Genomic DNA, 15799 nt, shown 5'->3' with positions numbered 1-15799 from the left:
CTTATCGGAGCTGAGTTTAGGGACCTTTGGCAGTGACGTATGCACCTCTCTCTGTCCCTGCACATCCGCTCCCCTCTTTCTCCTTTTGGCTCTGTGCCCTAGGGCCACGCACTAACCCAGAAGGACTGAATCAAGGGGCTCCCTTGTTCTCTGGCTTCCGGTTGGTTTTGGCCAATGGGAGGCATCAGCAGGAAATGAGTTTCGAGAGAACTCAGCTCTCTTCCTGTGGTGTCCCACAGGGTTGACTTCATCCTCTCAACTGAAGACCACATTTTCTTATCAGACATCCTCTCCACATAGCTACTCCTTTCAAGTTTTGGTAACAAATCACTCCCTCCTCCTCACCCTTACCCAGAGGTGTGCTCCCTGTTGGACTAGCTCCAGGAACATTAACCACCCCTTGCAGTTTTCTCCAAACCCCGAAATTCTTTTGTTCCTTGATTAAGCTCTCCTCAATTACCCAACATGAGTATGCCATCAAATCCTGCTGGGGGACACCTGGGTTGCTTAGTGGTTGAGTTTCTGCCTTTGGCTCAGGTCATGATCCTGGGGTCCTGGGATGAAGTCCTGCATCAGGCTCCTCACAGGGAGTCTGCTTCTCCCACTGCCTGTGTCTCTGCCTCTCTGTGTGTGTCTCTCATGAATAAATAAATAAAATCTTGAAAGAAAGAAAGAAAGAAAGAAAGAAAGAAAGAAAGAAAGAAAGAAAGAAAGAAAGAAAGAGAAAGAAAGAAAAAGGAAGGAAGGAAGGAAGGAAGGAAGGAAGGAAGGAAGGAAGGAGAAAGAAAGAAAGAAAGAAAGAAAGAAAGAAAGAAAGAAAGAAAGAAAGAGAAAGAAAGAAAAAGGAAGGAAGGAAGGAAGGAAGGAAGGAAGGAAGGAAGGAAGGAAGGAAGGAGAAAGAAAGAAAGAAAAAAAGAAAGAAAGAAAGAAAGAAAGAAAGAAAGAAAGAAAGAAAGAAAGAAAGAAAGAGAAAGAAAGAAAGAAAGAAAGAAAGAAAGAAAGAAAGAAAGAAAGAAAGAAAATCCTGCTGGGGATCCTGATACTGCAGGATTAAGGATGATTTTTAAAAAACTGATATTTTTGGGTACCCGGGTGGCTCAGTTGGTTAAGTCTGCCTTTGGCTCAGGTCATGATCTTGGGGTCCCAGGATCAAGCCCCACTGTGGGCTCCCTGCTTAGCGGGGACTCTGCTTCTCCCTCTCCCTCTGCCCTTCCCCCTGCTTGTGTGCGCTTTCCCTCACTCTCTCTCAAATAAATAAAATCCTTTAAAAAATAAAGATAAATATAGATTTTTTAAACTTTTTCTGTATTTTCCAAAATTTTCACGATGATCATTTTTGTTTTGTGTTTATGAGTTTTTTAAATGTCATCAAGAGGGAATCCCTGGATGGCTCAGCAGTTTAGTGCCTACTTTCGGCCCAGGGCGTGACCCCGGAGTCCCCTGCATCGGGCTCCTTGAATGGAGCCTGCTTCTCCCTCTGTCTATCTCTCATGAATAAATAAATAAAATCTTTAAAAAAAGATGTTATCAAGAAACATACAAATCTGTTTGTTGAGGGTCAACTTGAGCAACTAGTGCTCTAAGGGGAACATTTTTGGAAATACTGGCAAAAATCATGTCTAGAAGTTACTCCCAAAATCTGTAACGCTTATCTCTGGGTAGTGGGGTATAAGTGTGGCTTCTTTTCCTATTCCTCCTATATAATATGCATTTTTACAATGAGTGTGTGTCATGTTTACAAAAAGATGAATCTTTAAAAATGAATTTCTGGGGAAATGTGCACATTTTACTGCTTGAATACAAAGGACAGTGCAGACACCTGGGTGGCTCTGCAGTTGAGTGTCTGCCTTTGACTCAGGGCCTCATCCTGGGGTCCAGGGGATCAATCCTAGGGTCTGGGGGACAAGTCCACATTGGGATCCCTGCATGGAGCCTGCTTCTCCCTCTGCCTATGTCTCTGCTTCTCTCTCTCTGCTGTCTCTCATGAATAAATAAATAAAATATTTAAACAAACAAACAAAAGGACAGTTAATCCTTTCTGTAAATGGCCAGAGAGTAAATGTTTTAATGTTTGCCAGCCAAGAGGCAAAATTGAGAATTAGGTAGGCATTCACATAATGAGAGAAAATAAATTTCCACAAAATTTTATTGACAAAATTCACAGCGTATTAATAATGATCAAGTGCATTTTTTTTTAATATGGGGCTGCTAATGAAAAGAATGGAATTCTTTTTTATTTTAGAAATAACATGTCACTTAATTAGGGCTCAAAGTTAATGTTTCCTATCATCCAAATTGCAACTGTTCATCTGTTAATACTGATCTGTAACAAGTTATTACCTATTGCCTCTTTGAAAACGTTTTCTAATACAGTTACTAATACTGATATATTAATCCACAAGCATATGATTTAATTGAGCATATTCATTGTTATATAATTAGATTCTTCTCTTATTTGGCTTTTTAGTATGTCATTACACTGCAGAGTAATCATTTCTAATTGAAGATTATGTGGAAGATTCTCAATTGCACGAATTTTGAAATATGGAAGCGTTCCTTCCACTTGCACTGATGTCTGACAAACTGCTGGAACTGTATGTAATTTGAGCTCAGAAAATATATCTGCTACAAATTTATGTAGGAATGACATCTTGCATATTTTATTTTTGACAGCACAGGAATTGTAAAAAGTAACTTGATACTACTTGTGAATCAAAATTTGTTAAAACAATTCCATCAGAGAATTAATTTCACATATAAACACCATTTTGTCTTGTTATTTTATGTTGACTTCATTAAGAAACAATATCAAGGGGCACCTGGGTGGCTCAGTCAGTTAAGCATCTGACTGTTGGTCTCAGCTCAGATTTTGACCTCTGGGTCATAGATTCAAGTCCTGCGTTGGGCTCCATGCAAGGCATAGAGCCTACTTAAAAAATAACAACAAAAGCTAACTTTCAAAGTCATTCGGTGTTTGATAAGAGTAGTTGAGGGCAGTTCTTGTTTAGAAAAACTTCAGGGATCCCTGGATGGCTCAGTAGTTTGCCCCTGCCTTTAGCCCAGGGTGTGATCCTGGGGTCCTGGGACTGAGTCCTGCATTGGGCTCCCTGCATGGAGCCTGCTTCTTTCTCTCATTCTATGTCTCTCATGAATAAATAAATAAAATATTTAAAAAAAAGAAAAAGAAAAATTTCAATCTCAGCCCCAAGCTCAAAAAGATTGCCAACTGCTAACAATGGTAGGATAAGTCAAGATGCTCAGTGTCTATTTCTGATGAAAATTTCCAGAATTGACGATTTTTAAGTCCATGAGAATGAACAAAGTTCACCATTGACGCTATGGATTCATGAATATATGACAGATTCAAATATTTTCTACAAAGTATCTGCCAGTGAATAATACAATGAATAACCCTAGGCTTTAAACACTTGAAATTTTCACAAGCTTTGTAAATTTGCCTTTCTAAGCCTTTTTCCACTCTGCATATATTTTTATTACCATCAGTGGTAACATATTAGCAGATTCCATGTCACGTTGTAGTGAATTAGTGTTTTCTCAGCTTCTTTTGAAATATTTTTGCCTGCAGTTGTCCCATGCAGACTATTCATAAAGTCTAATTCTTCAGTAATTGTAAACTCTGCATTGGCTCCCTGAATAAACAGCTACAACTGAGCAGTATTAAAACATTTACTGTTTCATCAAGCCAAGGAAAATCACTCAGAATCATGTGACTTGGGATCCCTGGGTGGCGCAGCGGTTTGGCGCCTGCCTTTGGCCCAGGGCGCGATCCTGGAGACCCGGGATCGAATCCCACGTCAGGCTCCCGGTGCATGGAGCCTGCTTCTCGCTCTGCTTCTCTCTCTCTCTCTCTCTCTCTGTGACTATCATGAATAAACAAATAAAATCTTTAAAAAAAAAAAAAAAAAGAATCATGTGACTTGTTTTTAAATTGATTACTGATATTTCTGCCAATGTTTTCAAATCTTTGAGCAACTGTTTTTGCCAAAACACTAATAAGTTTTATTTTTTCTTTAAGTAATCTCTTCCTACACCCAATGGAGGGCTCAAACTCACAACCCTGAGATCAAATCAAGAGTCACATGCTCCTCTGACTGAGTCAGCCAGGTGCCCCCAATAAACACTAGTAGTCTTTTGTTTTTTAAGACTTTATTTATTTATTCATGAGAAACACAGAGAGAGAGAGAGAGGCAGAGACACAGGCAGAAGGAGAAGCAGGCCTCCTAGGGGGAGCCTGGGGAGCCCGCTGTGGGACTCAATCCCAGGACCCCAGGATCACGCCCCCGGCCAAAGGCAGGCGCCAAACCACTAAGCCACCCAGTGATCCCTCAACACTAATAGTCTTAAATACATTTTAGGTTTTGCAAGCCAAGAGGCAGACTTGTACATAGATTATGTAGGTATTTACTTCTTATGTACTTATTTTTTAATGATAAAAATAAAATTATTTTGGGGGAAGCTACCATGTTTCCTTGCTTGACAAGGGTAAATCCCACCTCTGTGGAATTCAGTTGTTAAAATGAATGGCCACCGGCAGCTGGGGTGGCTCAGCGGTTTAACACCGCCTCCAGCCCAGGGCCTGATCCTGGATATACGGGATGGAGTCCCACCTCCGGTTTCCTGCATGGAGCCTGCTTCTCCCTCTGCCTGTGTCTCTGCCTCTGTCTCTGTGTCTCTCATGACTAAATAAATGAAATCTTTAAAAAAAAAAAAATAAATGAATACTCTGGTTTCTCTTCAGATCGTATAAATCTTTCACCTTTTACTAAGGATTTCCATGGAGAGGAACAATTCTGAGTCTTAACTCAATTTCTTGAGACCCTATTTTAAACAGGGCTATCTATAAAGTATAAAGAAAGATGCCTGGGGGGATCCCTGGGTGGCTCAGCAGTTTGGCACCTGCCTTTGGCCCAAGGTGTGATCCTGGAGTCCCGGAATCAAGTCCCGCGTCAGGCTTCCTACATGGACCCTGCTTCTCCCTCTGTGTCTCTCCATCTCTGTGTGTGTCTACCACGAATAAATTCATAGAATCTTAAAAAAAGAAAAAGAATGGCCACTGCTACAGTTTACCCATGTCATCTGTATACAACCACCAATTAGCATGAATATCAGGGTGTCCAAATGACTTGATTTTCTTTTAATCCCACTAAGTCAGCAATCACCTCATACTATGCCAAAGCAGAAAAATCACCAAAAACAGGCCAATAAGTGTTCACTGTTAGAGGGCTTCTTGTTGATTTAATGGTGATATTTACATGGATTATAATTCTCTAGCTTGGAGTCTATTTGCTATAGCAAACAACTTCATGAGCTCCAACTCTCAAACTAGCGAATGTTTTCTAACTCGACACTTTTAAAAACTTATTTATTTATTCATGAGAGACACAGGGAGAGAGGCAGAAACATAGGCAGAAGGAGAAGCAGCCTCCCCCAGACTCCAGGATCACGACCTGAGCCAAAGGCTGACGTTCAACCACTGAGCCACCCAGGTGCCCCTAACTCACACTTTTAAAACAAACCCTTATCTGACCAGGAATACACACCTTTAAACACATGGCTTTAAAAATCATTGTTTGCACATTCTAAAATGTATTTTTTTCATCCTAACATTGTCATATGCTAAGACATAAAGAGAATTTCACTGTCACCGTGTGATTTTGCTAATACTTAGTGGTAGTAGCCCGCAAGTTTATAAAAAGTAACGTTGGAGCTTCAGTCATGGCCAGCCAGAAGACAGTTTTTCCTCCTTCACAGTGAAATAAGTCAGTGTTTTGGGAAGCACTGTCCAGTTGTATGCAACCACCCCCCTCTCACATTGCCGCTGGATAAGGAGCCTGAAATTTGATTGTATTTCATCAGAAGGACTTTCGCTAGTATGAAAAGACATCACTTCCTTTTCTCCTTGGTTAGCTGACACATGACAGGAAGGCTGGGGGCTCTTTGTGATACTCTGACGATCCTTTCCGGGAAACCCCTTCTGCGGGGATACTTTAGTGCATCACAAGGCTTGTCCAGTTTCCACACTTCATCAAGTTTTCCTTTATACGCCCATCTCATCAGCAGAGCTACCCTGGAGGTTTAGGATTCTTACTCCTACGGAGCTAGTGAGTGAGAAGTAAGGCCTCAAGCCAGGTCTTTGCGTGCTGTCTGGCTTTTCACGACCGAGACCGCCACTTGATAGGAGAAAGGAGGTGGGGAAAGACGCCTAAGTCTGGGCGTGGGCTGGGGGTGAGGCACGTGGACACACCTGACGACACACCTCAGCTCCTGTGCCATTCTGCGCAGGGCCAGCCCCACCTGGGAATGACGCCCCTCTGCCCCCGTCCATTCCTAGTTATATCAGCATCTTCACTGCAAGTCCGGCGCATTGCAAACTCCCAGTAAGCAGACCCCTGGCGCACGCAGCCGGCAGCCGGCACTACAGTTGCCCTTGGCACCAGCTCCGGGAGCCCGAGCGGCTGCGGCGCGCGAGCTCCTCGGCGACGAGGCCCGGGCCGCAGCCGCTCCGCTCGGCGCACGGGAGGCGCGCGTCCGCGAGCCGGGCCACCGGGGCCCCAGGGCGGCGCTCCCGCGGCGCGCTCGGCGGCGGAGTCGGGGTGGGAGGAGCTCGGGCGGGGTGGAGCCTGGACGGCGGGAGCCGCCGAGCGGGGCTGGCGCCCTCGGAGCGGCGCGGCGGGGGTCTCCCGGGCGGAGGGGCTGCGGCGCGGGGACCCTCGGAGCCCCGGATTCTCGGACGAGATGGTGCGCTCCCCGGGAGAGGGCAGCGGGGCCACTCCCCCGGGCGGCCCCGGCGAGGCCCCCGGAGCCCCCACCCCCCCGGGGAAAAGGCGGGGGCAGTCAGGCCGCGCTGTCTCTTTAAGACCGTGTTCCAGCTAACACCGACGGTGAGTAACCTGGCCCCAGGTTCCAGGAGAAACCCCCGGGAGGGTAGGCGGTTAAGAGTTCGGATCGCAGGGCGTGGAATTTGGGGAAGTTTATGAATGGGGGGGGGCACCCTGCTTTGAGACACAGCCCCTAGGTACCTTGTAAATTTTAACAGGGCTCCTGGAGCGAGCGGTGAGGCTAAGCGAGGCCAAGTTCCAAAGGGAGGAGAGTCCCCCACCTGGCTTCAGCGCCGCGCCGCGTAGTCCTTCATAATCTCGGTAAGCCCAGAAGTTTATGGGGGGAGTGCAAGAAGCCTCGTGGTGGGTGGGTAGGCAGAGAATCCGACTACCAACGGCTGTCAAGAGGCTTTGGGCACCTGGTCCTTCACGAACTTTCCTGGGCTGAGAGGTGGAGCCTTGCCTGCCTCTGCACCTGGCCCGTTGACGGGGCATGGAGCAGCCGCCTTAGGAGCTCAGAGAGCACAGCGGGAAGCAGCAGAGAGCAGGCTGGTGGCACTGTGCCTCCCTCTCGCCCACTGGGAGTTGCCCCACTGGGCATGAGGGAGGAGAGGCTGAGTGTTCTGATGACACAGGGTGAGCAGAATGAGGATTGTGAAGTCACAGAGGAAGTGGGATACTATAGCTGGGGCTTGGGCTGGCTGCCTGCAAGAGGAAAGGTGTTGCCTAGGCAGATCAGTGCTTTCTGCCGGTGGAAGGGAGCCTCTGGGATCAGCAGGGCACACCTGGTGCTCACGGTGGACTGATGAGTCGGGTGAGGCCACCCTACCATGAGGGTCCCCCTCCCCATCTTACACAGAAATGAGAACAGTGCTGTGTGCATACTCTGGAAGCCTAAGTACCACCCACACCATGTGGAAGGAAAGCAGAAAGACTGAGTGGCACATCCTGCTGACCCCCTTTCTCCCACACCACCTCCTGAGCAGACCCTTGCTCTGTCCAAACCCAGCTCGGTGAGCTTTTGGTTTCTTCTGAGTAGTTAACTTCCAGGATTTGGGGTCCCAGGGCTCTGGGGAATACGCACTGGAGAACAGATGAATCCTGAAGATCACCACTGACTCCCAACTTCCTACTTCTCCAGATGCAGAAGCCTCCATGGCTTTGATAAGCCTTGTGTTCCTGGCAGTGATGTATGTTGTTCACCACCCCTTGATGGTCAGTGACCGGATGGACCTGGACACGCTAGCCAGAAGTCGGCAGCTGGAGAAGCGGATGAGCGAGGAGATGCGCCAGTTGGAGATAGAGTTTGAAGAGAGAAAGCGAGCAGCTGAGCAGAAGCAGAAGGCAGAGAACTTCTGGAGAGGAGATACATCCAGTGACCAGTTAGTGCTAGGGAAGAAAGACATGAGATGGCCGTTCCAGGCTGATGACCAGGAGGGGCCACTGGGCTGGATGCTGGGAAACCTGTGGAATGCTGGCCTCTTTTGCCTTTTTCTCGTCTTTGAGCTCCTGCGACAGAACATGCAGCATGAGCCAGCCTTTGATTCCAGCAGCGATGAGGAGGAGGAGGAAGTCCGTGTTGTGCCTGTCACCTCCTACAACTGGCTTACTGACTTCCCTTCGAGGGAGGCTCTGGAATCTTTTTACAAACACTATGTCCAGAATGTCACTCGTGATCTGCCCTGCACCTGTGAGTTTGTGGAGAGCTTTGTGGACGACCTGATTGAGGCCTGTCGGGTGCTCAGCCGCCGGGAGGCTCACCCACAGCTGGAGGACTGCCTGGGCATCGGGGCTGCCTTTGAGAAATGGGGAACCCTCCACGAGACCCAGAAATTTGATATTCTGGTGCCCATTGTTCCCCCACAGGGCACTATGTTTGTGCTGGAGATGAGGGATCCAGCCCTAGGCCGCCGCTGTGGCTGTGTGCTGGTGGAGTCGGAATGTGTGTGCAAGCGCGAGAAGCTTCTGGGGGATGTGCTGTGCCTGGTGCACCACCATAGGGATCACTCAGCCGTCTTGGGCAAGTGTAGCAGCTCCATCAAGGTGGCTCTCTGCACTGGCTCCCACCTGGACGTGTGCAAGACAGTACAGTGGTTCCGGAACATGGTGGGCAATGCCTGGGCCCTTGTGGCCCACAAATACGACTTTAAGCTCAGCCTCCCACCGTCTACCACCTCCTGCAAGCTCAGGCTGGACTACCGCTCAGGCCGCTTTCTCTCAATCCAATTGGTCCTGGGGGTGCAACGGGAAGACACCTTGGTCTATCTGGTGAGTCAGGCTCCTGACCATGAACAGCTAACCAGTGTGGATTGGCCTGAGTCCTTTGCAGCCTGTGAACACCTTTTCCTGAAGCTGGTAGGGCGTTTTGCTCCAGAGAACACCTGTCACCTCAAGTGCCTCCAGATCATCTTAAGTCTCCGGGACCTTCAGAGTTTACCCCAGGGAGCATCCCGTCCCATCCTCACCTCTTACCACTTCAAAACAGCCCTCATGCACCTGTTGCTGCGGCTGCCTCTAACAGACTGGCAGCACAGCATGCTCTCCCAGCGGCTCCAGGACATCCTCTGGTTCTTGGGCCGTGGCCTCCAGCAAAGGTCCCTCCATCATTTCCTCATCGGTAACACCTTCCTGCCCCTGACCATCCCGATCCCTAAGACATTTCGGAATGCTGAGCCTGTCAATCTCTTCCAACACCTGGTGCTAAACCCCACGGCACACTCACAGGCAGTGGAAGAATTCCACAGCCTTCTGACCCAAGTGAAAATGCTGCCCTGTGCCCCATTGCCTGGGGAACATTAATGTAAAGGCCATTAAAAAAGGGGAGAAGGTATTTCTGATTCCTCAGGCTGCCAAAGAGTTTATTTTTCAGACACATTAGTGGTATGTGTGACTTTCACCTTGTGAGGGGTGGAGGGGCTATGATAGATTAAGATACTTTAAGGAGTACCTGAAGTACTCATAAGGATGGGGTCCAACATACATGAGGATGTAGGATGTAATCCCAGGTGTGTCTTCTGAGGTTTCTTACTCCTGACTTTTAGCTGACCCAGGGAACGGATCTTATGGAAGGCTCTTGCAGCTAGAGTTGAGACCAGAGGGGGCCTGTGAGGTTGTGTTTTGTGTCAACACTGGAAGTAAAAGAGAACCAGAGAATACCTCCATTCCAGCTTATTTCTTTTTTTTTTTTGTGAATGACTCTCAGCACATTCCTTGTAAACTGGTTTCCTTGTTGAATTGTTAGCTTAATTCACATCCAAGCTGATAGCAGTCCATTTTATCCTAAATACTATGAAGGTAACTTCTCGTATTTTAGGATCTAATTTTTCAGACCTCCTCTGTTTGAAGGTGTAGCCAAGATGTTTATTTTCCATTTTCTTAATTTAGCCCTATTTTTGTATAATATATAGCTGTTTTTATGCATCTGAAAGAAAACTCCACTACTACCCAAACAGTTGATTAGCCTTGATCCACAAATATTAAGTCCATGGTGATCTATTTCATAATTGAGATAATGTACTTACTAAAATTAATGAAATAGCTAGCATCTAACGAGCTTCTCCTGCCTGGAAGCAGTCTTTGGGGGGTTGGTTTCTGAAATGAACAATTAGTTTCTAAAGGGAGCCACTTGTTTGTCCAATGAAAAGAAGGTTTAGCCACCCTGTGTAGCTGTGCTTTTTCTCAGTCTGTTAATGCCTTTGTGTTCTCTTTTCAAAGATGACAAAGGGATATTTTGAACTATGAGGTTTTGCAAATTGGGGTCATCTCAATTCAGGCCCGTTGCCAGGGTCGGACAGGAAGGGAACTGTGGAGCAGGCCAGCACTAACAGAGTTGTGACTCTGGAGATGTGATTGGTGGATTTTTCCCTTCTTTCAAAATCCTAGGCGGCATCCTGATGAGGAGGCTTAAGAAAAGTGATTATCGTTGTGGGTGTGGTTGTTTTGGAAATAACAATGCTGTTCCTGCCCTGCATGCCAGGAAGATCTGGAGAGGATAACCTGGCCCCAACATTTAACTCCATCACAGGGGGGTTTGGATGCTGGCCTTGTGGGCTTTGGTTGTATCCACTCCCTCTCCATCGCAAAAATAAATGACAAATTTATGTCCCAGGAGTTCATGCCAGTCAGTATTTGAGATTCCCACTGCACAGTAGCGGCTGTGTCCTGTGTTGTCTGCTATCTGCCATGTAGTGCTTTCAAGAAAGTTAAGATGCAGTGATGGTTGGTTTGATGCCAGTGGGATTTTGATATTTTGTAATCATCCATATTATTTTTGTTTAGAAAATAATTTGCTGGTGTTTTAGTTCCACATCAATAAAGGAAGCTATTTTGTGTGTCATTTGGAATCTATGTAATAACACACACAGAAGATCAGCATTCTCATGGGCCTGTTGCCAAGATATTCATGTTACCCTGATAGCTTCATCCAGTATGTCTTGGTATTTCTCAATGCACCTTGAACCAGTCTGCCCTGAGGTTTCCCAGTGGCATGGCCAGTAGCCAGGAAAGAATAATTCAGAATGTCAAGGGACATCTAAGCTATTCATTCTCATGGCTCACAAACCAAAATATCAGCCAATTTAAAAGATCTTGGTGGCTACACAAAAACAACAACAAAAAACCCAACAAAAAACAAACACATAAACTGTAGAAGAAATAAATCTGTAGAAAGGTAGTATGATGTTCTATCACTCTGGTTTCTAGTCTAGTAAGATAAAACAGGAGTGAGCAGAAGACTACAAAGGGAACAGTCAGTGAGGCTTGGGTGGGGCCGAGGGTGTAAGAAAGAATATAGAAAAAACAAGTAGTAATGGAAAGAACAGAGCTGTTGTGCTCTGGGAATACTCTAACAATGAAAGGGGAACTTCTCCAGATAATTTAGGAAGCTGAGCTTTATTCTAAAACAATTCCTGGCTGGCACCCAGGATATAACAACAGTTATAGTAATGGGAATACTTAGCATTCATCAAGCATTTCCAATGGTCCAGGCGCCATTCTAAATGCTTCACATCTGGTAACTCAATCCTCACACCAAAGAAGCATTCCATGAAGTGGGTGCTTTATCTCTTCCATTTTTCCTATGAGGAAGCTAAGGCACAGAAACGGTACACAGCTTCCCTAAGGTCACCTAGCTAGTAAAAGGTAGAGCCTGGAAGAAAGCACCTGTCCTAGCAACCTTCCAGCATGGGTTTGGGAATATCAAGATGTAGGAGTTAACATGCTTTGAAAAGCGAAAAGCACTATATTAATTTTAAGATAAAGGATGGTATGTCAGCTTAGAAATTCTAGAAGACAGAAATTGTTGGTCCATAGCCCAGTCTTTAAGTCAGGAATTTTGTATCACATAGAAAAATGAAAGGCATTTGCTCAGAGGCCAAAATGAATGTAAAGCCATTTGAACTATATGTCTGTTGGGCCCAGGGATTTGATGGTTTATATCATGAACTACATTATGATACAAACCAGCTGTAGGCTGGAAAGTCAGGGAAAATTTGAAGCCAAAAGTCTGTTCAGGTAGCCGACTGATAAGAGTATTGTTCTTCACCTAAACTAAAGCTGTTTCCATTCATTTTGGGGAAGTAGAATCTTGGTGAGGAGTGAAATGGGGAAAGGGAGTGGCTCCAGTACTGATTTTCTGGCAGACAAGGAGTGGGGGAGGGATCCACTATTTTAATTTCATAGAGACAGAGGAATTGAATTTTGCATACCACTGATACCACTGATAAATCATTCAATCTTTTGGCACCCTCCGCAGAACTAACCCCTCAAAAAACAAAGAAAGCATTCAGAACCGGTGGTAAATGACCCGCCTGCAGGGGGTGGAGCTGGCTTTGTCCCAGTGCAGGGAGCCCTAAGCAGTCTGCTTAGGAGGCAGGGTCCATCAAAACCACAAAACAGCCTCTTGCCTCACTGAATGGATCACCCAGCAGCCTTCCTCTGCCAATTCCAAGCCAGTTCTTCAGAGGTTCCTGATTCAGTGCTACTTACCACGCTCTCAACCCACACTGCTCCTCATTGGTACACAGAGGATTACAACCTGTTCCCACTCTCCTCAAATGAACTCAGGACAGAGAAGACAAGTGAGATAACAGGGACCCTAGTATATACTGAGCCCATGTGCCCACAAGAATTTAATCTGTTACCTAATTCCTGATAAAGCCCAGTGAAGGGATATTATCATGACTTTCATAAACAAAGGGGAAAAACAAGGCCCAGAAGGGTTCAGCTGTCTAACCCAAGATTTAAACCTATCTTCCCAAACCATGAGAGACTCCTAACTCTGGGAAACAAAGGGTTGCAGAAGGGGAGGTGAATGGGAGGATGGGGTAACTGGGTAACAGGCATTAAGGAGGGCATGTGATGAGCACTGAGTGTTATATAGTTTATGTTGGCAAATTGAACTTAAAAAAAAATAAAAATAAAAATAGGGCAGCCGGGGTGGCTCAGCGGTTTAGTGTCGCTTTCAGCCCAGGGTGTGATCCTAGAGACGGCAATCGAGTCCCACGTGGGGCTCCCTGCATGGAGCCTGCTTCTCCCTCTGCCTGTGTCTCTGCCTCTCTCTCTCTCTCTCTCTGTATCTCATGAATAAATAAATAAAATCTTTTTAAAAATTTAAAAAATAAATAAAAATAAACTTGCCTTCCAACTTTATTCATTCAATACATATTTAAGCACTTGCTGTGTCCAGGGCTAGCACTGGGCCCTGGGGAAACAATGGTGAGCAGAACATGGCTTCATCCTCGTGGAGTTGACAATCTATGGAGGAGATAAACATGAAGTAATCATTCCAATGGTGTAAAATTTCAAAGGTGGCAAGTTCCACTAAAACCTCCAGTAAGGACACTTGAGTGTATCAGGGAAGGCCTCCCTGAGGAAGTGATATGAACTGAAACATGATGGGAGCCAACTGGGTGAAGATGGGGATGAGGAGAGGATGTGCAGAGGCCTTGTGGTGGGAGCCAGCATGATGAGACCGAGTCTGAAAAAAAGCCCAAGTGACTTGAGGGGAGGAGGGGACAGGGGGAGGCAAGGTGCAAGATGAGGCCAGAGAGGCTGTGGCGCCCAGACCCTGCAGGGCCTCATAGATCACTTTAGAAGTTCCCAGAGCAATGGAACTTTTGAATGGTTTGAGACTTTGGGAAGGAACAGGTCAGATTGGTACTTAGCAACCGCCACACAGGGCCCAATGAGAAGGGCAGAGCAGGTGTGGAGCTGCTGCGGACCAGCAAGAAGGTAATACGGATGAAAAAGAGACGCAGGGTTGAGATTTCTAGGAAATAAAAAAAGCTCAGTGATAGATTGTGTGTGGAGAGTAAGGCACCCAGAATGGCTCCTGGGTGCTGATCTGAGTTCCTGGGTGGCTGGTAGAACCATTCACCGAAAAACACTGCAAACCTACCTTCTTTTCTCTATTCCACACTGCCTTACGCTAAAGATTTGATGATGGCCACTGGGAGAACAAGTTTGTGCAAAAGCAAATAGACTTGATGAGAGATAAAATTCACGTTATAACACAAATTTTATCTCATCAAATTTCCTGAGGTTTAGTATTTTATACATTAATGTTAAAATTCAAATGCCAACAAATATCATTTATCATTAAATTCATCAAATTCATATGAACTTAAAAGTCATGACAAAAACTGAAAGAAGTGAGAGTAATGTCACTAAGAATATGTTGGTGAGCATAGCTTAACGTATAGACTTCTCAAATCACTGTTGTATGCCCGAAACCAGTGTAACATTGTGTGTCAACTATATACCTCAATAATAGATAAAAAGTAAAAGAAAAGCAGGCTTAAAAAGTGCTTTTCAGGGGATCCCTGGGTGGCGCAAGGTTTGGCGCCTGCCTTTGGCCCAGGGCGCGATCCTGGAGACCTGGGATCGAATCCCACGTCGGGCTCCCGGTGCATGGAGCCTGCTTCTCCCTCTGCCTGTGTCTCTGCCTCTCTCTCTCTGTGTGTGTGACTATCATAAATAAATAAAAATGTATTTTAAAAAAGTGCTTTTCAATAAAGGGTAGTACTATTTGGTTGCAAAAATGACTGAGGGGCACTGATGGCTTTTGGTGGACTGATGGTGTCGGGGTTGCTAAACCAGCCCTATGAAGAGCCCCACAAGTCAAGAACTGCTTCACCCTGAATGCCAATAGCACCCTTCAGGGGGAAACACTGCATAAAATGCCTGATGGGTGTTATAAGAAGTGATAGGATGTTCTAGGGATATTTGGGAGAATTGCCCTGGCCTATCCTCCCATAATACAATTCTTGGGATCAGATGAAGCAGAATGAAGGGATAGGCGGCAAATTATATCCATCTCACCTCTCCTCTTAACTTTTTCTTTAGGGGAACGGCGGGGGGTTGGTATCCAGGAAGCTTTTCGCAAGAATTTCCGCAAGAATCTGAATAAAAACGATGGTCTTCATTTAAAAATGTACACAGAACACTTTGCACCTGTCCTTCGCCTGCCTGGAACGTTCATTGTGTTACTGGCTCCTTCTCACCTCCGTCCCACACCCCATCCATCGCTTTCTACCTCCTTAGTGTTTTGTTGCCCTGACGGAACTGGTCGCTTTAGGAAATTAACCTTGTTTCCGAGAAATCTGCCCTCCCTCCCATTAGAAAGGAAATTGCTTGAAAGCAGAGCCCTCGCCCGCCCTGCCCCATTGGGTCCTTAGCGCCCAGTTCCACGTCTAACGCTCGAAAAGAGGCAGGGTGCGGTGGTGCCTGGAGCCCCTACGGTCCCCGCACGGGGCGGGCGGGAGGCCAGAGAGCCCACGCGCAGAGCCCCCGCGCAGCTCCCGACGCCCCCCTCCCAGCGAGGGCAGGGGCGGCCTACGCAGGCGCGCTTCTGGCCCCGCCCACACATACGTCACCGCGGCCGTTACGGCGCTAAGGCGTCTCGGCGCGCGATTTAAAACCAGCTCCGGAGCAGGAGAGCAAGATGGGACCTCCCTGCCCAG

General features: G+C 46.5%; 2 protein-coding genes, 2 long non-coding RNA genes and 1 other non-coding gene across 8 annotated transcripts in view; 3 read left to right on the top strand and 2 right to left on the bottom strand.

Moving 5' to 3' along the window:
• Positions 1-9041, bottom strand: part of LOC144280913 (uncharacterized) — a 26026-nt gene extending 16985 nt beyond the window's left edge. The window contains exon 1 of the long non-coding RNA XR_013349330.1: positions 7041-9041. This is a non-coding gene — a long non-coding RNA (uncharacterized LOC144280913). The remainder of the gene's footprint in view (positions 1-7040) is intronic.
• On the top strand, positions 4740-4856 carry LOC144281464 (U5 spliceosomal RNA). Its single transcript, XR_013349980.1, has one exon. It is a non-coding gene; the product is annotated as a U5 spliceosomal RNA (small nuclear RNA).
• Positions 6763-11175, top strand: ITPRIPL1 (ITPRIP like 1). Of its 3 annotated transcripts, XM_077843436.1 has the most exons (3): positions 6865-6902; positions 7058-7160; positions 7981-11175. In XM_077843436.1, exon 3 carries the CDS (start codon positions 7995-7997, stop codon positions 9636-9638), a length of 1644 nt encoding a protein of 547 aa, XP_077699562.1. In that variant the 5' UTR covers positions 6865-6902; positions 7058-7160; positions 7981-7994; the 3' UTR covers positions 9639-11175. The 3 variants fall into 3 exon arrangements, with proteins under 3 accessions (XP_077699563.1, XP_077699562.1, XP_077699561.1); XM_077843437.1 differs by lacking the exon at positions 7058-7160 and having other exon boundaries at positions 6763-6902; XM_077843435.1 differs by lacking the exons at positions 6865-6902; positions 7058-7160 and adding an exon at positions 7208-7653.
• The window catches only part of NCAPH (non-SMC condensin I complex subunit H), a 42456-nt gene continuing 33521 nt past the window's right edge, over positions 6865-15799 (top strand). The window contains exons 1-2 of one of the 2 annotated variants that reach the window (XM_077843422.1): positions 6865-6902; positions 7058-7160. Coding sequence is in view for 1 of the 2 variants with exons in the window: in XM_077843420.1 (XP_077699546.1) it covers positions 15781-15799 (19 nt within the window). In the remaining variant the exon portion in view is untranslated. Of the gene's footprint in view, positions 6903-7057; positions 7161-15640 lie in introns of those variants that run through there. The other variant, XM_077843420.1, reaches the window with a different exon arrangement.
• Positions 9196-15662, bottom strand: LOC144280914 (uncharacterized). The gene is made up of 2 exons (XR_013349331.1): positions 15159-15662; positions 9196-13592 (listed from the first exon to the last, which is right to left on the bottom strand). It is a non-coding gene; the product is annotated as an uncharacterized LOC144280914 (long non-coding RNA).

The sequence above is a fragment of the Canis aureus genome, chromosome 12 (assembly GCF_053574225.1).
Source record: "Canis aureus isolate CA01 chromosome 12, VMU_Caureus_v.1.0, whole genome shotgun sequence".
NCBI classification, from domain to species: Eukaryota; Metazoa; Chordata; class Mammalia; order Carnivora; family Canidae; genus Canis; species Canis aureus.
Note: the sequence above shows the minus strand (reverse complement) of the source record. Positions and strands in the feature narration are given on the sequence as shown.

Coding starts and splice junctions, on each gene's coding strand:
- ITPRIPL1 (XM_077843435.1), top strand. CDS start 7,485: ATGAGGATTGTGAAGTCACAGAGGAAGTGGGATACTATAGCTGGGGCT. Junction 7,654..7,980: donor ACGGTGGACTGATGAGTCGG/GTGAGGCCACCC, acceptor CTACTTCTCCAG/ATGCAGAAGCCTCCATGGCT.